The sequence below is a fragment of the Abramis brama genome (assembly GCF_963993115.1).
Source record: "Abramis brama genome assembly, chromosome: 5".
Lineage (NCBI taxonomy): Eukaryota > Metazoa > Chordata > Actinopteri > Cypriniformes > Leuciscidae > Abramis > Abramis brama.
In genome coordinates, this window is record NC_139967.1 from 15,760,275 (window position 1) to 15,782,993 (window position 22,719).

The window sequence follows — 22,719 nt, forward strand, 5'->3', positions numbered from 1 at the left end:
TTTCCATGAAGGCTGAGAGATAAAAAATAAAAGAAAAAATAAAAGAAAAAGAAGAAGAATGCATTTAATGTCAAACGCTGATAGGGGGCCTAAAATTATTCGAAGAAATAGATATGTATTGCTGTGGTTGTGTCCCAGTGAGGCAGAGCTCATTTGAACATTCATCGTTTGAACACTATCAATACAGTTGATATACAGGTCATTCCACGCGTAAAGATATATTAATAGAATAGAGAGAAAGAGAAAGAGAGAGAGAGAGAGTGTGTGTGTAATTAATAAATTACAATATATTAAAAATGATTAATAAATGATATAGGCTATACTATTTATAAAATATAATACATAAAATATACTATTTTATAGGCCTATATATTGTAAAATATATTATTCTTTATATGTTACAATGTTTAAAGTTTAACAGAAATGTATTTTTAAAAGTCCCCTTTAAAATTGAAAAAGCACTTATTGGGGCAATGGCCCGTATACACTAATATCTCTATCTACGTTTATTTCATGTTTTGTATTTTTTCATTGCATGGTGCCTGCTGAACAACGTGATAAAACGTGAAACTGACTCACATTGGGTTTAACTGTAACTAGCTAAATGGCAGATAGACAAATGCTAAGTCTGATTAATGCAAACGTCTGCTACTTTTTTTTAGAAACAGTGTCCTCAACTGTATCAACCAGTGCACCCTCTGCTGATTCTGAAGGAGGCACGCCATGCTACTACTGTTCCTGTTATGTTAGCACGCCTCTGTCTCATACTCTGAACACTATTGGATCCATGACTCTTCAATCTCATGCAGCCTAGGTGATTCCTGGTAGTGCATTCAGAGCGTCGCTCTTGGACCCTTAAGGCTTATGCCCAATCAGCTGCGAGCTTTATGATGACACTTTGGGATTCCGCGAAGTAGTTTCTTTCAGATAGGAACAGAACACCAAACAGCGGCACAGAGTTGACGCACTTGTGAGGGAAGAAGAGAGTAGCCTACGCAAAGTTTCCACGCTTTCTGGTGTTCTTGAAATAATATTGAGAACAGACACCTGGATGCTTCGTGTGCGTGTAGACGCAAGAAGCGACACAAGCTTTTTCCTTTATCCTTCGCCGGGAACATTATTTCATCTCAGTCACATTGGGAAAAACACGTGTAGGCGTGAAGCCACGTTTACTGGAGTCGTCTGTGCCCCGATGCCCATATGATGAGCATCCACACTGCGCCCTGAGTTTTGTTTTGAAGTATTTGAGGCACTGGTGACTTCTACAGTTCCAGCACAGTTTGTGTAACTACGATGACGGACGTTGAAATTGCTGCAAGGTCCTTGGAGCCGGTCTCAAACGGATCGAGCTCTGACCGCACAGACAAACTAGCCGGCGAGGAGGGACCTGAGGAAAGTCAAGAGAGTCGGACTCTGTTAATGGTCGCAATGATTCTGCTGGACCTAAATCAGTGTAACCCGAGCGGAATCAGCACCAAGCGTATGGTGGACTGTGATGCGGAGAATCAAACCGGTGTAAAGGAAAACCGGGAGAAATGCAGACAGAATGCGAGCAGGGTGAAAAGGACACGGAACCGTGACAGACTGCATGTATCAGCTGAGAAGAGACACTGTTGTCCCTATGCTGGCTGTGGTAAAATATACGGCAAATCGTCCCATCTCAAGGCGCACTTCAGAGTACACACCGGTATGAAATGAGCACGGCTGAATTAATTTTGTGCTTATATGTACACAATTACTTAAGTAATGCCAGTAACTCGATACCGTCTCTACGTTTTTCTGGAACGCCGTCTGTTATTACGCCCCACGCTCGCGTGTTCTCAGGAACAGTTCGGTTTCAGGAACTGCCACTCAACAGTGGGTGTAACCGCAGGCGGAGCGCTCAAGGGTGCACATGAGGGTGGAACAGTACACAATGTTTCTAACGAAAATGAGAGCAAACATGTTGCTTAGTCCACATTGTTACGCAGGTCACGGTGTGATCATAAAATTGCGTAATCGTGTGGCGAGGAAATGCTAGAAGTAGGCTAGCCTAACCTTTCAGGCTTGCTAATTTGCAATCTAATGATTCGGTTTATTATGGCGAATGTGTTCTGTTCTATTGAATTCTATTCTAGTAGCCTAGTCGTGGTCATTGGTCCTTGATGATCCACACATACATCAATGCGACACTCGCTAACCCCATATAGACCTTGTGTAGCCCCGCCCCTTTTCAGCGCTGCGCTCGTTGCCTTTTGTCTTCCTGTTTGTATTTCCTTAACATGAAAGTAAGATCGTACGGATAAATTAATTAACCGCTAGTTTTAAAATCTTACCGGTCTACTGACATTTGTTATGACATCCGCTCCAACTATTAAAATGCTCATGATAACTTTAGTTAACTCTTCAAGTAAATCCACTTCACCAGCTAATTACTCTTAGACAGCGATGCCATAGAGATACAGAACTAAATACACACAATTCTAAAGATGGCTGCACACTTGTTTCTCTGGCGCATAAGGTATGTAACCCATAGATATGTATACGTAGATGACACATTCGACCGCTCCAGACACGTCGGCGCACTCGCCATCTTGGAACGGTCAGCATGTCGTCACTCACAGTAAGAATCAATGATGCCTCAACATTGCGCAGCTTCTGGTTGTGAAGCCGCCGATGTTTAAATTCCTGAAGAAATCGGACAATCTTTCCCAGGTGAGAATGTGTTGGTTTGTGTTTTTATTTGAATTAACTCAATATTGCAGGGTTTTACTATTGTACTTTTTAATGGTTTTACTTTTATTATGGTAACTTTTTTAATGTCGTGTTAGTTGACGCCTTCGTCTTGTTGTATTGTGTTAGTTTAGAAAAATCATTTGCAGTCAATTGCAGATATATACATGCGTCTATCTACGGTTGCAGACGCCCAGCTTGAACGCTCCAATATGACAGACTCTATCAGCCGCAAATGAGGCATCTATGGGCCTGTGCTATAATTTAACGCAACGATGACGTCATGTACACACCTCCTGATTTCACAGTTGTAAACATCCGGCACATGGTGCCGCGTTGTAGCCAAGCGCAGCCCCTCCCAATAAGTGCGTTTACATCCAGTGCAAAACGTCGATAACTAAATAAAAAATCAGCGAATTCTTAAAGCTCATCAACGAAAGTAACGGCCGTTTAAAACGTTTTCTCCAGTTTGACACAACAACATAGTACGCACATCACCAATAAATCTGTGTCGATTAGGTTTTGTTATAGCCTAACTAGATTAAGTTGTATTATCAGTAGGGCCTTAAATTTCTCCTGTGTGTGTGTGTGTGTGTGTGTTCTTAGGTGAGAGGCCCTTTCAGTGTACTTGGTCAGGCTGCACCAAGAAATTCTCCCGGTCAGATGAACTGACACGACACTTTCGTACGCACACAGGGGAGAAGCGTTTCATGTGCCCGCTCTGCGACAAATGCTTCATGCGAAGCGATCACCTCACCAAGCACGCCCGCAGACACGCCGGCTTTCACCCCAATATGCTCCAGGGTCCCGCCGGACGAAGACGACACTCTTCAACATCCACATCGTCCTCTGGCTCCAGTGATCACATGTCTGCTGGTGTTTGAGCTACTACGTGACCCCCACATTTTGGATGTCTCTCTACCTGACACACCCAATTCAGGTCTTAGAATTTCTGATATGAAATTGATCTATTATATAATAATGATTGATATCTATAACTGATGATAAAAGATATCATCAGGTGGAGTCATACAAAACATCATAATGGAGTCTTACAAAATATGCTTGCAGGAGTACTCTAAGACAAAGACTGAAAATGGGACTTCTCAATGGAATGGAGAGAAACTGTACATTTTTGGCAGAAACAATGTAATAAAGTCCCAAGGGTTATTTCAAATTATATTTACAGTATAATTGAATCTATATAAATTACAGATATTTACATTATATCACAAAGATGGGATTGATGTTAACAGAGAGGAGCCAGGTGATTTATTACACACCCACTGTGACAAAGGGAAACGAACAGATTATGTGTAAAGATATATTATGTGAAACAGACACATTTCAATTATCAGGCTGAAGTGTCAAAATTTTCAGTGGTCCAGTATAGGAAGTGAACATGTTTTAAAATAATCGCTGTGAATATTTTTTGTTCTTGGTGATATTTAGGGGGGCAGCAGTTCACTTTAGTGTTTGAAGACAGTTTTTGAATGATATTAAAACTTCTCTGAACTTATGAAAAGTAATTATTTGCATATTCTAATCAGTTATGCAAAAGAATGTAACATTTAAGATAGAGCATTGAAAATACTCTTCATTCAGAACACTTTCAATTTGTTATTTTTTAAACTTTTTACATTGTTTTTGATCAGCCTTCATATAGTGATGCAGTGAGGCCCGCCAACAGTTTCACTCATTAATAGTTTACCATCGCCACCTACAGGCGTGTTATGATATAACACGAGGCAAGATCTGTGCCTTTCATCTCCAAATATTGCACAGCTGAACCATTCAGAACTGAGATTGTATCATATTTCTCACTACCTTTAGTTTTATTAGTAGCCTGTAGTATTTACTTTCAGTCAATGGATCTGAGTAACATATTCTTTTATTAGTTTTATTTATGGGGTTTTCATTTTCAGATTCATATTCAGCTGTTGAAATACTTGAAATAATAAGTAATGTTATTTGAATGTAGATTTAGTTTGAATCTGCCGTGATGATCAGCCATTTAAAAGACAAGCACAAACAGAATTTTGAATGTGAATAATAGTCAATAAATCTGTTAGATCTTTATTCAAGTATCGATTTTTATATTTTATGTTATGATAACTGATCAACAAATATTACGCAAATAAGAACAGAATATCTGTGCTAATTTATTTTCCAGATGTTCCATATGTTTAATAGGTTGTGAGCTTGAATTCAAGAAGCAGGTCATTTGAAACACAGTCATTGTAAAAATGCTCAACCTGTGCCTTCTCTTTTGAGGTTTAGATTGCAGAATGTAATTAGCAAACTATAGAGAAATACTTTGCTGTTGTTTACAAAAGTCTTTTTCAGTTGCATAATGTAAATCCTAATGTCGTGATGTGTTTATCAGCTTCTTGCAGACTTCGAGCCACTATCATCGTGCATATATATTCTGTATTTTTACATCACTATCATTTGTACATATATATTCTGTATTTTTACATCATTGTATCATTTTTGCAACATTCATCGTTCATTACCTGTAAATTATGTGTAAAGAGGATAACTAATTAAAACAAAGAGAAGTGTAATTCAGGTCTGCTTTTATTGATATCACTGAAACCAATAACAACATTGTTAGTACATAAATGGACTTTCTCACATAATTAACATATTTATAACATAAAAACACAGCTTTTGTCCAACAAATGCTCACCTTTGATTATGCTTGAATTGAATACATCAGGTCATTACACTTTTTTAAAATTCACTAAAAAGTGAATATGAGCAGTTCAAATGAAAGCAATTTGCATTTTGAGATACAACTTGATCAATACAATATGTAGAGTGTAAAGACAACACAAAATGTGTCAAAGCTGAATCGAAGGGTAAAATCTGTAAAAGATTGAATGTGTAGACTAACAGTGCAGGTTCATCATTGACAGCTTGAATCATTTTTAACAATAATAATAATAATAATGGATGTTAAGATAGACCAGTGAATTGTATCATTTTAGCAACATTAACATTCATAGTTTATTCCCAAAGACCAGCAGAAAACAGTACTTTTAAAACAGCCCACAATGTCTGAAAAAGTAACCATTTCCATGAAATGCAGTGATCGTATGAAAATGGACACAGGGTAAAATAATTGATTCCAACAAGGAGCATAAACATACTTTGGTGCCTTCGAGTTTGTTATATCAGAGCATCTTCCTGAACAAAACACTGCTTACTGTAAGGAAGCTTACAGGTGCTTTAACTATCTAACATGTTTGGACATTCTGTCTAAACAGAAATGTCATAACAGATTAAATCATACCCAGTGATTTCTGACCTTTGAAAAACAAAAGGTCTTCATGTAATCATTTTTATCTTCTTAGGTCTGTAGTGAGAGGTACTGTGAAAAGAACAACAGTCCAGACCTTGACCAATCAGATCAAATTCTCAAAGAAGATATTGCCTTTCCTTTCATGACACATGTGACATACCAAGAGTAAACAAAACAAAGTGTGATGCCCAAGGCTACTGTTAGCGCTGCAGTACGAATGCACCAACATGCAAAATGTTCGACAAAAAACGAACCCAAGTACAGCCTCAATAGCAGCCACGAACAATAAACATCCAACCAGATCCGTACGGAAATCAAATCTTACCCTAACGACAACGTTAATGCAATGAGTGCAACATGAAAGCAGATAATTCTGTGGATAAGCTATTTCAAACTCTCTGTAACATCAAGTTGTTGTTTTTAAATCACAATTAAAGCCGTTTTAAAGCTTTATTTGTTCTACTTTCACTTTTACGGTATAACGCAATGCAGACTAGGAGGTGAAAGTGAGCAGACTCTCCTAGCGTATTAGCAAAACAGTGCATATCCTGCCATAGGAGGAAGCAACCAATAATAGTCATGTTAATAATCATTTGTTAGAGTATACGTGTGTGTTAGCACATGTAATGCGTTTTTGTGTATGTGTGTGTGTTCACATTTTCCTGTACACCATGTTTATCGTAACGTTTACTGTATTGTACATTTTCCACTGTAATATTGATTAGATGTCTTATCTGAGGTTATGAATGGGAATAAGGGATGGAAAAGAGAGAGAGGGAGCACGAGGAGGAGAAAAGGTGATGGGTTTACTGGATTTGACAAGCAGTGGAGGAGGTGGCTTGGCAGCACATGCAGGTGGAGTTGACGGATTTGGGCGGTATGAGGTCCAGGTCTTCATCATCAGGGATCTCATCCAGCCTGTATCCATCTTTCAGTAGCTGGATGTTCAGATCCTGGTTTATCTGCTGCAGGAAGCAACGAACAGCATGTCAGGCCGTGCTGCATAACCGTCACTAATTAAATCATAGTAATTCATTTGATTTTCCTGGAAGCAGTTATTTGATAGATTAATACAACAACAGGGTTGGTTCAAATTGATTGCTACATTTATTAGTTTAATGAATCAATGACACGTATAACAACATGAATATGACAATGGTGACCTTTAAAGGAAAACAAGGAGAGATGAAAGGGAATTTAGTGCATAAAAGATTGTGAGTGACTTTTGAGAAAGAAATCCACAGTCATGATGCTTATGGTATGGGGCTTAATACATTAACCAGAGTTCATAGGTACCTGTTCCCATAGAGACCTCACCTCGGCTGATGAGTATCCTGATGAGGAATATCTAGACATGTCAAAGTCGTCATCGCTGCAAAGGCAAGGGAAAACAGTGAGTTTGAAGCCTGTGGCAAATGGGGACGTAAATAAATAAGTGGAGGATGTGTGAAGAGCTTACCTGTCTGTGTCTAGAGCAACTAAAGGTTTCTCATCTGGGCTCTGGTCTAAAGAAGAGTAGCCTTTATTGGGAACCACTAACCTGGTTTGAGAAAGAAATACAGAGTTAGCAGTCTGTTTTTGGATTAACTTTAAAGACAGACAACGTTCATGTTGAAAACGGTGATTCTTTTCTCTAGTTTGTACCTTGTTCTGGCCATCACATTATTTTTCTTGGGTTGTTGATTGACAGGGCTTCCAGCATTGCCATTTTTCAGTGAACCTTTCCTAACCAGCTCTCTCTGTTTGTCTATACAGATAATTTAATAATGTAAGACACATTTATAATTTCATCACGTCATATAATAATACATAACTCCACAAAAAATTGCATTGCCATTTGGCAGTATGGACAAACCTATCTTCATATGGAGAGGAGAAGGTTTATAGTTCAGGGTGGCAGGTTCATTCTCCCTGGTATCTGAGTCTGCCTCTGATGTGGTCGATGATGCTGGGTCCTGGTGAACAAGACAGAAGTGTCAGGACTGTCTAGTTTTATCGATTAAGTCAATTTTATGAGATGTCTGTTCTTCAGAGCTTTGCTCTGTCCATTTCCATCAATGTGAATGAGTAAAGCATCACTTTATGTCTGCTGTATGATTTCTGTCAGCTCATTCTAAAACAGTAAAACACACCCTGGGATTGATGTGAAAGGAAACACAACATTTGCAGAAGCAAAAGGTGGAATCTGCCAAATTCAAATAAGGAACGGATAAAGAATTATGACCGATTTTAATATTACAAAAGCCTAAATCTACTAAAACTGGAAAAACATAATATATAATATAATATACACCAGACCACTGGGTCATGACCAAAAAATGGGTCGCAGAAGGGTTGCATACCCAGACTACCTTAAATATTGGTTTACTTTCACAGAGAATAAACATGATTTGTGCCAGTCACAATATATTTTGTGTGTTGAGTACAGAGAGCATGAAATAATTGAATTTCAAAAGAAATCTTTCAATTAATTCTGTCACATTAATACTTTTGCATATTATTAGATCTATGCAGTTCATGTGAGTAAGTTTCCACTTCTGATCTCAAGAACATGTTATTTACATCTGTATATAAACAGTTTGGGTTTTGTGTTGGGTCTCCACTTAATGACCAATGTAAAATCTGGGTTCTGAAGCTAAACCAAATGAGAACCATTGATCTAGAACTAACCAGAGGAACACGAGCAACTGCTGTATGGGTCATTGGTTAAATATGGGCCATCCAGATGTCTCTTCAAACAGAGCTGGTTATTTTACTGAGAATTATTGATGAATTTGGAATGGGTGGGAGGGGTATGACATTATTCAGGTACCATAGCACGTATTCTGCATGATGAAGCAAAAGGATGTGAAGGCCTCTATGAGATTGAAGAAACATCACGCAGTATTTAACATTGTTTCAAATAAATGGTACAGACAGCGTTACGATGGAAGTACGAAGAGATAGAAGAACAACTCGAGCTGAAGTTATGAAATAAAATGAAGCTGATGTTGTTTTCGATGCAGGGAGACACACACGGTCTCAGTGCGCAGCATCATCATAGTAGCATCCTTACATTTGCAAGCAAAAATTCACACCAGACACAGAAGGGACCATCATCGATCTCTCGTAATATAAGATATGTACCATTTTTTGAAGAAATAACGGTCTGTGATGACACAACATAAGACTAATGAAATATTCCACGGGTCGTTAGCTCAAATTAAGCTACAATTCGCCCATCAAAATGTTAATTAAAACCGCATACTGACAACATTTGTGTTTTAATCGGATGTTAAAGAGTCAATCTGGTTTAACTTACAAAAGGCTGCATCTCTGCCTCAGTCGGGACTTGAAATCTGTCGATTTCTTCCATCATCTTGGCGGCGGGGTGTCTGAGCCTTTTTTGTGAGCGTCTGTGGTGGATTTCTGCGGATATACCGCAAACCAATTGGTTAAAAATTAAATTTCACAACTGTGTCGTCGGATATTTGTCAGCCCCAAGAATGTCCCCGACTCTCCTTCATCCCAGCGATCGCTCGTTAGCCAGCAGTGACCGAGTGGCGACTTAACCACCCACTTCCGGGAGAAACGAGTCTCGAGACGCGAGCAGCACCACGGATTCCGCCCCACTCAACGCCATCGAGCGATGTCTGCTCCACCCAAGACTAGCATCAGACACAGACATTGTGCAGGCAGGGTTGTCTGTGGGTGTTTGAATAACCTCGAGATGCCAAGATTTTGTGTGGGGCGATGTTTATGCAGTCTATGTCGAACCTGTAATCAGGGATGTCGAATGGGGATTAGAATAAAATGAATGCAAACAAAAAAAAATTATCCCTTTTAAACGGGATCTACAGTGTCCCCATTTGTGTTTTTACAGTGTTGAAAAGAGGTGGGCTGCTAACCCTAACCATACACCTGTCCAATACCAGGCACAGAGCAAGTGACTTCAGGACCCTGGACAGCTTCTGGATATTAACCTTAATAAAAACTGCCTACGACTCTACGAGGCCAGTATGAGAGCAATCTGAAAAATAGGCAATGTCTAGTCTGATATTTGCTCTTTTGTTTTTTTCTGACCTGTTTTCTAACCATTAATTCCAACCCAACCCAACCCAATATAACAGACTTTTAATCAAGCATTGACTAGAAATTAAATGAATCTAAATGTTAACAAAATTAGCTCAACATACAAGTAAAACTGTACAATGTCCATGAATCGTATGCTTTAGGCCGCTATTCATCTTAATTATGCTGAACTGCTAGCAAATTTCCAATGATATTCCTGCCTATAGTCGTGGATATGTGTTTGCCAGTAGATGGCGCTAATCAACAAGGCATAAAAAAAACATAATTTTACTGAGGATTATTTCAGAAATTAGTCACATTACTAACCAGGCAAAGCTGTATGAAAATAATCATTCCGCTGTGACATTGATGTCGAACTCCTTATCAATTAACATTGAACACTGCGGAAGTGTTACTAAGCTTATATAATTAAATGTACATTTTAAATACATTCCTGCATTTTACAACTATACTTTTAAAACTATAATCACGATAAATGTAATAATGGGGTTCCCTAATGGCTATTAAGTATATCAAATGGCATAACTGATTACAATTGTATTATACTGTAGGTTGGGGGAAAATGCAATAATTGATGTATGAACATTACAAACACCATTGTAAAAAGAAAATGAATAATAGTTGCTATTGTGAGATAATTCTTTGGATTTCATTATCTCTTTGAAAACCTCTAAGGTGTTAAGAGATAATCTATAATAATAATAGCCCATGTGATACCCCATATGAACAGCTGTTATAAGATTCTCTGTATGAAAAAAAAAAGCTTTGTACTACAAATAAACATATGCTTGCTCTTATCCATGTCAGTTGTCACATAAAGACACCCTTTAATTCAGCGGCAAATGTATCATGTATGTTTGTTTCATAGGTTATGCAACCATGACATCACAGATGGCGATGCAGATTATGGTTCATTAGTAATCTGGATTTTATTCCAGTAGCCCGTAATGTTGTTATGTAATTCTTTATTTCACTTTACCTCAGGGCAAATCAGTTCTGAAGCTACTATGTGTCATTACTACACAGTCTTTTCCTTCAAAATAATCACAGGAATAATAAAATTCTGCAAACCACACCAAAAGAATGAAGTCGTAATTTGTAAAAAAAAAAAAAAAAAAAAAAAAAAGGAAGAAAACATCTCAATTTTATGCGGATAACAAAACTACTTTGAGTATGTCTTTGAAGTGACAATTAAAGCTACTACATACATATATATATTTCTGAAAGTCCAGTCACATGTCAATAGAAAACAAAACATGGAGAGTTGAACATCAGCCCTTCAAAGTAATTATTTTGAATTGGTAATACACAATAAAAGTGCAATGTCTCAACTTTGCTTTAAATCTTTAAATCATGACATTTAAGCTTGTACGTTCATAGAAGCTGCAGTTAGGTCAAACTATTTCCAGTGAAGATAACTGAAGAAAAAAAAAGCCTAAATCTGATCTAAAAAAAAAAAACACTTGGTAACATTTGATCATCACTTACCATACAATGATGCATTTGAAATAGGGCATATTAACACCAGTGTATAAGGGTGCATCTTTGAGGGTATTACTCAATGACAAGCTAAAGGTACAAGTTTTTTCCCTGACAATCTGACAGAGTAAAAATAATTTGGTGTGCTGCATTTGTTATAATCATGGTAAATTTTACCATTGACCTTTCACATGGCTGAGCTCTTTAAGGGTTGCCAAGGCCACGGTTTACTTTTACAGTTTTTTTCAACTGCTTACACACAAAATCCTTACTTGTCACACAATCTCTGAAACCTGACACACAAACACCAGAACCACACACCAAATCTGCAAAACCATTCACTAATTCTCGGCCTTTGACTCAGTTTTCAATTCCATAAAACACTTTTTGCAAACCACAGCACACAAATCTAAAATCTAACAGGAAGAATCTTGATTTCCTTTTTCAAACACAACCTATTAAAATGCCACACTAATTCATCAGAGCCTCACACTAACTCCTCACATGTGCAAACACTAATTGCTTTACTTAACACCAACCAATCATGGCTTTAGAATAGGCCTATAAATAGGCCAAATGTCAACTTATAGGTTTTTTGGACAGTGTAATACTGTACTCAAAACCACAAATGCTTACAGTAAAAAACTAAAATAATTTGGTTTCAATCTGTCTTTCGTGTTTACCATGAATCTTTCAACATCTCGCTGCCAATTACTTTCAATCTTGTACAGAAAGCTCATAGGAGCTTATGAAAGAAGAGATTTAGGTTTTGAATAACTGTGTGTATATTATATATCTAATATTATAGCAAAGGTGTTTGCAACACAAGACAAATGTTTGCTTTTGAGATGTTTATGATATTTTGAATGCAGTGCTTCATTTTGCAAGAGATGTGAGGCATTTTGCATTTTGTGTGTGCAATTCTTGGATTTGTGTGTAAAGTTTTGGGGGAAAAAAAGAGGCAAAGTTTTGAAAATGTGTGTAAGCAGTTGAAAAAAAACTTTAAACTGTTGCCGAGGGTTCATTGGGTTAGTTTTGTTACACAGTCTTGGCAACCCTGGCTCTTATGCCCTCCTGGAGTGTCTCATAAGCTGTATGAGATGTAAAGCTACAGAAACTTTGAGATAGAAAACCTTCCTTAACAACGCCTGTATGCTGAAACGTGTTTGTTGGCTGTTCTTTTTTTTTACCCTACTGACCTATAAACAATAGAGGAGGTTAAAGCCAAAGCCCAATACAGTTCTCAAGACTATAGGTGCCCTGTGAGGTTTCAGGCAACATAAACATGCTCAAATTAAAACTTTATATTTGTATTTTCCCTTTCCTCACCCCCTCACAGTTTCTCTATCTCCTACTACTCTCTTTCACACAATAATTTCCCCATTTTCTTGGTCATTTATGTATTTTTGATGAGAGATATTATACTGTAGTTTATAACTTGAACTGGAGATTAGCAGTCCACACATAGCCCTTTGCTGAAAGTTAGGCCCATTTTGTTAGTTAGGTTTGGGCAAGAGAACAGGGAACTGATCTAAGACTAGCACAATGTGACTAGATGTCCAGTGAAGAGCAATAAATAGACTAACAGATGGACTGTGTCCAAGCACTGTAAAATAGATAAGAGGCTTTGTTGTCTTTACGTAATGATCCTCCAGTTGCAAATCACCAACACACAAACAAGTGCAAGACTTAAGTTACACACAAGCAAACACATACAGATCTATATAAGGAAAAGTTGGTGCTAAATACATTTCAGTTTCAATATACTGCATACATCATTGATTGATTTCAGTGTGCATGATCTATAACTTTGTTTCATTCTTAAGTTCAGACAAAACAAAAACAAATGACCAGCGAGTCTCTATGACATTTTATTTTAGTATAAAACATGTTAAAATAGTGAAATGCATTACATGCATCTCAACACATGCTCTGCATTCATAAAAATATTTTAGTCTTTCACCAATTGACAATAGCATGATTTTTGACAGATTTACCATAGAGTAAGCAAAGAGAATTGTACAAATATAAATTGTAAAAAGATGCAACAAAGTAAAACCACAAGTGAATCAGGCATTTTAGATGTTTGATGGGTAACTTTGCATGCAAATGAACATTTAACATGTTCATTTCACATTTAGCGGGAAATGTGACGAACCCTGTGACGGGAACCCTAAATATAGGGAAGAAGGGGACTCAACCATAAAAAGATTCTTCAAGCCCCAGTGAATTTAAGCAGCAGCCCTGTATTCACGTTTTTCAGTTTCACGCTGCAGTTAATAAGTATTTTTGCTCAGTTATCCGTGGCTCCCGAGTCTCTGCCAGCACCGGAGCCCTTTCCGGACAGGAGGGAATTTTGCAGGCCTTGTAAAGTATAACAAAGAGAATGAGAATAAGCACAGCTACTACTGAGTTACACACAATGGCCACTATGGCAGCCGCAGACAGCCCAGCTCTTAGTTCTGTCTCCATGGTGAGTTGACCTCAGGGATCTGATGTTCAAGAATAGGGAAGACAGAGATCACAGTTCATCTCAATGGGTTACTGTGTTTCAATTTCTGCTGCCATTTTACATGATTCTTGAAAGAGCCAACAACACCATCTGGTCCTTCAGTGAGTAAGAGTGATCTACTGATCAAAGGTTTGCATCTCTGCAAAGGCGGACTGTGTTAGCCAGATCCCTAGGGAAACATCCTTAGCCTCTGAATGATTCCTGAAAAACAGAGAAAACAACATTTTCTTAATGTAACAATGTATAATCGAGATTTTAAAAAATCTATAAATTTACTCACTGATAAAAAAAAAAACATATACAGTGGGATCCAAAGGCCATGAGACCACCAATGAAAATGTTTTGCATTCTTTTCTAAATTCAAAAGTTTTCAAAATCCTGAAACTTAATTTAGAAATTGTAATTCAAGTTTAAACAATAATAAAAAGTACTACTAATTAAAACTATACTACAAGTATACTTTTGTATACTACACATTTAAACATCCATGCATCTAAACCAAGATGGTTCATCATGTTGAATCTGTTTCTAACCTCATCTCCAGTTGTTTTCTCTACCATTAGTCTCTACCCTAGGTCAGTTCTCTTTTCAGAGCTCAAATTATTGTTAGAGGGTCAGTTTATATAGACAATCCAGAGCAATTCCACTCACATCAAACTCAAGTTAAGAGCCCCGGCTTGAAGTGAGACGACACATGGGCAAGACTGATGAACATCAAACTCTCTGTTTGAGGAACGAGGGTACAATATCATTTTACTTCCAATATGTTTTAAAGTGCCTCCCCATACAAATACCCTCCCCTCTCCAATCCTATTATCACAGCTCTATATGCATATTCTATTGAATAATGCAGACCTGGCTGATACTACAGTAGAGCTTCTTTAAACACTATTTGCATGCAAACCAGATCATTCAGAGAGGACATAATGTCTAACTTCTCCTCGTGGAAAAATGGTCCCACTGATGTAATATATAGGTCTGAAAATGTAAACTGCACTATGACGTACTTCTGTAGTTAGGCTTAGCTGAGCTAGTCAGAATCAGTGACATTCTGATCAATAACAAGCTGAAAGCAATTGATGAGCCACAGTCTAACATGAACATTAGGGATCTGATTTAGGAATACTGCTGCCTTCCTGATTCATACATGGATATTTGTTTACAAACAATACTATGGCATGATTGTATTTGTTTGTTTAATATTTACTTGATTGTTTCTTATTTTGCTTTGTTTTAATAGGACTACAAATAAATAATAACAAAACAACATAATTTTCCGTGCAATCCTACACAAGACAAGGAGTTTGGAGACTGGATGGATGCTAATTTTTACACCATCTCAACGCCTCCAATTTTATTGATGAGATGACAGTTATGTCAAATGAGAGAGGTGAAAAGTTAACATAAAGAGCTAAAATAAAACCACCCACGAATACAAGTGTGATTGCTCTTTTTGTCAGTTTGCTTTGAAATGCAAAGAAAGAAAGACGCATGAAACATATCTTATTTTGCTGACCTTATTGTGGGCAGTATGCATATATGCCTCTGTGCTTTGGTTCCAGATGAAACAACATGTTTGCATGGCCAGGATATATATTTGAGCATATCTATTTGAGGAACTGCAAATAAGTTGCCAAGTGTTCACAGCACTACAGTGCAGCATGAGATAACTCATGATAATGTCAATTTAATATACTTCTATTATAGGTCTACTCAAATAGTGATATGGTCCTCAGGGTAAATAGTTTCAATTATTGTTGTTTTCTTCTCAAAAATAGGGTGTTCATTAATAAATAAATAAAAATATGCAAATTGATTAATATTTAGGTTATATAAAAACCATTCAAGCTGACATCCAGCCTTTCAAAAACAAAATCATAATGTAGGCTACCAGCGTTATAAAGAACTAATTCAAGTACTAGTTTGAGAAAAACAGCCCTACCCCCCTAAATGAAACATGAGGGGAACAATGAAACACTTGTCTGTCCAACACTATGTGGAAGCACAACAGCTGACTGCTGCTGAATACAGCAGATAAGACTATTCAAATGAGTAAGAAAATGGTTAGGCTATCCAAGACTTTACAACATTTTTACATAAGCAATAAACATTATGAAAGGATAAACTTGCCTGTTTATAAGATGAGAAGATGGTGCTCCATTCAAAACAATGCGATGCAACCCGTCTGGCGCCGCGCTGCAGTTTCTCTATTCATCCCGATCGTAAATTCTGCTGTTATGGCGATGCTGCTTTTGCAAAGTGAACTTGCCCGCATCTTTTACACTGGCATTGCCAAGTACTTCTAATGCGGACCAATTATAAGAAACAAGTCAAATGAGCTGATGCCCTGATGTGCAGTCAGATCAAAAAGTTTTCGCTTAACAAGAGATGTCGAAACAGACGGGTCCGTGTCTGACCGCGTTCAGCATCCAGTGAATCAGGTTGATTTGAAGCGTCAGCTGCTCGGAGATCTCATCAGTCATTTACTTACGCAATGTTTACTTTTCGAGTGTAGCTAATATGCAGATGAAGTGGCATTATTCAGAGCAGCTTAGAGCTCAGTCTCCCTGCAGTCACTGCCTGACCCTGACTGTGCCTTGTAGGCGTGGTTGTCATTGTGGTGTTGTCCTGAGAACGAAAACAAACGTTAAACTCCGTTAACCAATGACAACGGGAGCGATCCCAGGTGACGTGAATGTCCCTGCACTGTCCGGACTCGGAAGGCAGGCTCGGGTGGAGTCGGGAGGGAACTGCTTCGTGTTTAAAGATAAATCATTTTTAGCAGCTTTTAAAATGTACACGTGTTAAGCTGTAACCAAATATTGAGTATTGTGGGAGATGGCTGTTGATTCAACTTATTATGCATGACTAATTAAAAACAACAACAACATGTTAAAAGGATAAAATTGTTCCAGATAGCTATATATAGATTCCATATAATCTGCTAAAATTAAATTAAATGATTAAAATAATTATTTTAACATTTTATTTTATAAAATTTTATTTCATTGAATGGCCCCCTTGAAAGTTTAGGGGGATCTCAAAGTGGGTCCCGGGCCCCAGTTTAGAACCATGGTCTATTATGTGGGGGACTAATGTAGCCTATGTAAATTGAGGAATTAGTCACTGAAAAAAAAAAAAAAAAGTGCATACCCCTTTCAATGTCTATGGTGGTCACAGTTCTGTGTGTTATTGCTGTTTTGTGTGCTCCTTTATAAATGTAATACAATATAAAAGTCATTTGTACTGAAGAATGCAGTTTAGAGCAGCTATTAAATGATTCCTTTATGGTTTACCAATAACGAGTCAGTAGTCCCCATGGAGCCATTAGGAGTACTGCAGAGAGAAAAGCTTCACCCGAATGTCACTCTTTGAGATATAGAAGCAAAGAGTTTCCTATCTCTAATTTGAATTTTTATGCCTTGTAGAAAACCAGGAATGAGAAATAATTATGGAGATTTATTTTTACACCTCGCGTCACAAAACAGCCAACAGGCAATCCTTGTTCCCCATACTCTTTTTGAATTTCAGAATTTCAATAAGTCTCATGTGGAGCAAAACCAGGTAACATACAGAAGCATCCATCTAATCACATTAATGAGTGTAACACTAAAAAACTAAACTTATCTGTTTTCCTTAACAGCCGCAGTTTTATTTTTCCACGGGCAATCACTTAACATTATCTTTAAATCATGTTTAAGAATTTGGCCATGAAAAATACACATTTTTATTTAAACCCACAGATCCCTGATCATGTGTTTTCACATGATATTGTTGCATGTCAGCAGGTCATGATTATCATCCTTTCCTCCTACACTTGAGTGGGAAGCGATCACAGATAGCCTCACCTCCTTTGGCCAAATGATCTACAGTTCTCTGAGGTACTGCAATCTTTAAAATACCATATCTGACATTCATATCTGCTGCATTCATCATGTTTGACAGATGCAACATATCTGCCTTCCTTAAACTCTCAGGTGCTTAATCAGAAGACGCTTTCAATCAGCTAATTGGAGTTTAGATCAATATTTTGGCAAGCATTTGGTAGTTTGTATTGAATCAGTGTGGGAGAGTGGGTAGGGAAAAAAAACAGATGGAAGAAGTTGATCCCTTGTTGAACCATTATATATTTATTTAATGTTTTCTTGGTGGGTTGGTTTTTTTTGGAATTAAAATAAGGTCAGCATCCTTGGTCCGTCTTAATTGTTCATCATGACCTTCAATGAGCAAAGAGAAAAAGGATATCTAATTAATTATTCTAATGCAAATCTCTCTAAATTTCTTTGGGTCATTTCCAAAGCTCAGGGATGTGTTATAATGACTTTATACAGAACTTAAAGGGATAGTTCAGCCAAAAATGAAAATTTTGTCATCATTTACTCATTATCAATTTGTTCCGAACCTGTATGAGTTTCTTTCTTCTGTCAAACAGAAAAGAAGATACTTTGAAGAATGTCTAACCAGACAGTTGACCGTAGCCATTGACTTCCATTATAGTAAAAAAGAAAATTATATAAGTCAATGGTTACCGCCAACTGTCGTCTGGTTACCGACATTCTTCTAAATATCATCTTTTGTGTTTAACAGAAGAAAGAAACTCATACAGGTTTAAAACAACTTGAGGGTAAGTAGCTAAATGATGACAGAATTATTGTTGTGGGTGAACTGTCCCTTTAAAGAACTGTAGGCTATTAGTTTAACTAAATTTCAATATTTAATGCATGCATATTATCCATTAAATCGTACACAGTGTTGTGAATACATTATTTCTGCAAAAGCATAATAAGTGTACCTTGTCGATCCAGTCATTGAAAGAGGACACACGGGTGAAAACAGTAGGTTTCCTCACGGTGTTACAGCCCAAACCAGAAACGAAGCTGGCAATACCATGCACCTCCCAGATGCCGCCAGTGTTCTTACAGTTCAGAGGACCGCCAGAGTCACCCTGCATGTTCACAAAAAAAGCTATTTACTAACTAACTAATTGTCATATATTGTCCTCACACACAAAATCATTGTGCATTTTTTATCATACAAAAATGAGTCCAGGTATTTGAATTTGATTTACTTTTTTACACAAGAGCTTTTTAGTGACTTTTTTGTTTTATTTTTATTCAACTTTCATAAAAGCTTTTAGTGACTCTTTCTGCGGGTTACTTTGTTCCACCAGTAGCCTAACCCCGGATTTCCACCAACTGCGGAACGTGGCTTCGTTTGGAATTATATTATTTGTTGACGGAGCCAAGTAAGTTACTCAATATTAACTGTTTGTTTACTGCACTATTGTAAAGCAAATTTGGAGCAACATGGCTCTTGCTCGAGGGATATTGCTTAAATGAGTTGCGTTAAGTTACCCTGTAAACTTCAGCAAACGGATGTCTCACAAATGAAGTGGCACAAGATTAGAGCTGCAAGATGGATAAATTGAGAATCAAGATTTAATTTAATTTAATTTATTTTTTAATAGAGATCACCCCTCGATTCTGAACCGACAACTAAACAAAATAACATGTAATTGTTCTGACAAAATGTTAATTGCTGCAGTCTATTTAAATTGTTCAATTAATCTGAGTGAATATATATTTTTAAATGGTTTGAATTAATGATTCAATGACTCACCCATCAATAGGCCTATGGTTTATGAATCTCTTAAATGAATGATTCTGTGACAACCTAATTTTTTGAGTCATTTGTCGCTATCTGGGCATCTGGGTTGCGTAACAATCGACAAAATCGTTGTTTGAAGTTACTTGGTGATTTTGCTCGATTTTGCTCAAATCCGTAGACATCAGTGTTTATATTCAAACTATAAACTTTTATCCCAGTACTTATGTGATAAATAAATATTTGTAACACAGAAATAACGATATTGTGATGTTGAAAAGCTGTTTCATTACTATATAACTGCTCTCTCTTGGTCAGCCAGCACCAATGCAAATTTGAATGTTCCGGTGTGATTTTTTGTAAAAGTTTAATAGACACAGGCGAATCGTTGTCATCTTGGAATGAGATCGCAATTAATCGTGCAGCTCTACACAAGATACTTGCTATTGAACACAGACCGAATAACTTTACTCACATTGCAGCCAGCGACAACGCCGTCTCCCCCAGCGCAGACCATAGATTCCTTGATGGAGGAGCCCCACCAGTCAGACCTGGAGCAGGTAGCGTGATCCACAGCGGGCATCAGTGCTTGCTGCAGTCTGTCAGGAAGAGAGCCTCCAGCTGGGACACAACCAAAGTATGTTTATTAATACTGTTCTGTACAGATTACCTCACATAAACACTAAAACATGGCAAGGGTTTGTTTTACAGGGTCAGGTTTGTTTTATGCTTTAGGAATATTCAAACAATTCAGTTATTATTATGCGTGTATGCTCAGGTCTTGTGTGCACACAAGCACTTACTGGAGAGTCTTCCCCAGCCTGTAATGTAGCAGGGGTAGTTGTTTGGGAGGACGGAGCCAGCAGGAGGAACGCAGCCCAGATGAACAGAGTCACTCAGTGTCACAGGCTGGGACAACTTGATCAGGGCAATGTCGTTTCTGAATGAGCACAATCACAAGTGAGAGCTGTTGTTTACACTCACTGTGTTGATGTCCACAGTCAGTGTCACAAAATAAACCCGACAGGGTGATCAGGACCGGGATGTGAAGCCATATATGACTTGATGACTGTACTGTATATACATATAAACTGATTTGAGTTTTACATAATCACGTGATTTTATAATCCACCTTATTTTTCAACGCCGAAGTAAGCTATTTTCTCTTAATGTGTGAGCCTTCCGATTCATTGGCCACTATACAGAATAACGAAGTGCAGTAAACAGTACATTATCCACTGCTCAAACCAATGTGTTTATGATTGATAAATAAAAATATGAAAACCGTTTGCCATATCAAGCAACATCATTTAAAAATAAAGTGGATAGAATTATTTTGAAAATTGTTTGCCTGTCAAAAAAGCAGTCAGTTTTACAGTATAGTGGTCGTTATACAAAAATACTTGGGTAACACTTTATTTTGATGGTCCCTTTTGAACGTGCCGTTGACTAAAAGTAACTTTGCAACTATATGTCAACTAACTTTCATTGGAGTATAAGTAGACTGTCTGCTTAATATCTGCAAACACTTTATTGTGATGGTCCTCCAACAGACACTCTACTGACTATAAGTAATTTTGCAACTACATGTCAACTTAATCTAATCCTAACCCTACCAGTCTATTAATACTTAACTAACACTCTAATGAGAGTTAGTATACATGTAGGTGCAGCGTTACTTATAGTCAGCAGAACGTGTTAAAGGGCCCATCAAAATAAAGTGAAACCAATACTTGCTCTTATAACCTAATTAAGTATTTCAGTGAATTTAAAATATGTGAATTTGATCAATGTATTGACCAGACATGTTTACCTTTCTATTCCTTAAAATGAAATATGACAGAATTTATGTAAAGATCTACAAAGTATAATACTTACCCAAGAGCCACAAACATGGAGTTCCATTTCTCATGTACAATGATCTTCTGAGCACTGATGGTCGTTGAGCCGTCCTCGTATGTGGACAGGTTGTGCTTACCAACATACACCCTGTAGTTGCGCCCAGAACTACAGCAGAGAAAATGCATCATGGTTAAAATCCAGTTGAAAGCTATTGAATTCCTCATAACACATTTGAAAAGGAATTGGATTCTGCACTGACCAGAGATTAATATATTAGATGAACACTGGATTGGACTCTTATACCTGATGCAGTGAGCAGCAGTCATCACCCAGTTTTCGGCAATGATAGATCCACCACAAGTGTGATACCATGAGCTACCGCTCTGATACTGCAGAGAGATCTAATCATGGGAAACATAATTAAGCATGGTACTATTATGTTAAACATACAAATATAATTTAGATACTGTTAAAAAAGTAGACCTTTGTACTAGCAATGCCAAAATAAGGGGTTTCATTCCCGGGGAATGCATGAACTGATGAAATGTAAGACTTGAATGTTGTAAATTGCTTTATAATGTAAATGAAATGTAATGAAAGAGAGGGAACAGATGCAAAGGCAAAGAGTGGAAAGTAAATCTCAGGCAGAAAGGCTGGCTATTTGTGAGACAGAGGTAGTAACGAGAGGAAATGAGAAATAAAGGCAGACAAAATGGTGCTACATACCTGCCAGGGCCAGCTGTGGGGTCTGGCTTCCTCTCCATTGACCACACGAGTGATGAGAGGCTCAATGGGTGGTTTTCCACACCCAAAGGCTGCAGTAGAAATTCAGAATAAAACCTTTACAACAACATCTCTAATCATTATGTTGCAGGATATTAAGTCTAAATCTCCTGAACACTTCTGTTCAGGTGTGCAGACTTCTTACCGCTAGCAATGAGCACTGATGCTAGGATGAGGGCGAACATGTTGACTCCGGTCAGCTGCCCGAGCACTGGCATTGCCCACTTTTAAACCCTCTTTATTAGTGATGTCACATTGGCCACACAAAATTATGAAATAGGTGCTGCATGAAGCATTCCTCCAGTTTTGCCTGGAAACACCTATCAGTTTCTAAACAGCTGCTTTCCATGAATCCATTCACATGGCCTTCATGCATAAACCTCTGTCTGACTCAGTTCCCTTAATCCTT

At 37.6% G+C, this 22,719-nt stretch overlaps 3 protein-coding genes and 1 long non-coding RNA gene across 5 annotated transcripts; 1 reads left to right on the forward strand and 3 right to left on the reverse strand.

The window, feature by feature from the left end:
- The first annotated feature begins 538 nt into the window (after window positions 1–538).
- klf9 (Kruppel like factor 9) lies at window positions 539–5,279 on the forward strand. Its single transcript, XM_084115393.1, has 2 exons — window positions 539–1,687; window positions 3,319–5,279. Exons 1-2 carry the CDS (start codon window positions 1,294–1,296, stop codon window positions 3,594–3,596), a joined length of 672 nt encoding a protein of 223 aa, XP_083971519.1. The 5' UTR covers window positions 539–1,293; the 3' UTR covers window positions 3,597–5,279.
- Window positions 5,275–9,776, reverse strand: fam219ab (family with sequence similarity 219 member Ab). Of its 2 annotated transcripts, none has more exons than XM_084115394.1 (6): window positions 9,321–9,776; window positions 7,875–7,974; window positions 7,664–7,766; window positions 7,479–7,559; window positions 7,316–7,391; window positions 5,275–6,984 (listed from the first exon to the last, which is right to left on the reverse strand). In XM_084115394.1, exons 1-6 carry the CDS (start codon window positions 9,375–9,377, stop codon window positions 6,826–6,828), a joined length of 576 nt encoding a protein of 191 aa, XP_083971520.1. In that variant the 5' UTR covers window positions 9,378–9,776; the 3' UTR covers window positions 5,275–6,825. The 2 variants fall into 2 exon arrangements, with proteins under 2 accessions (XP_083971520.1, XP_083971521.1); XM_084115395.1 differs by having other exon boundaries at window positions 7,337–7,391; window positions 9,321–9,768.
- Window positions 9,777–13,423: 3,647 nt separating this feature from the next.
- Window positions 13,424–16,705, reverse strand: LOC311084060. The gene is made up of 2 exons (XR_014606420.1): window positions 16,212–16,705; window positions 13,424–14,282 (listed from the first exon to the last, which is right to left on the reverse strand). It is a non-coding gene; the product is annotated as an uncharacterized lncRNA (long non-coding RNA).
- A 1,483-nt stretch (window positions 16,706–18,188) lies between these two features.
- ela3l (elastase 3 like) lies at window positions 18,189–22,580 on the reverse strand. Its single transcript, XM_084115941.1, has 8 exons — window positions 22,456–22,580; window positions 22,254–22,342; window positions 21,831–21,928; window positions 21,564–21,692; window positions 20,489–20,625; window positions 20,161–20,306; window positions 18,874–19,026; window positions 18,189–18,298 (listed from the first exon to the last, which is right to left on the reverse strand). Exons 1-8 carry the CDS (start codon window positions 22,526–22,528, stop codon window positions 18,281–18,283), a joined length of 843 nt encoding a protein of 280 aa, XP_083972067.1. The 5' UTR covers window positions 22,529–22,580; the 3' UTR covers window positions 18,189–18,280.
- Window positions 22,581–22,719: the final 139 nt, after the last annotated feature.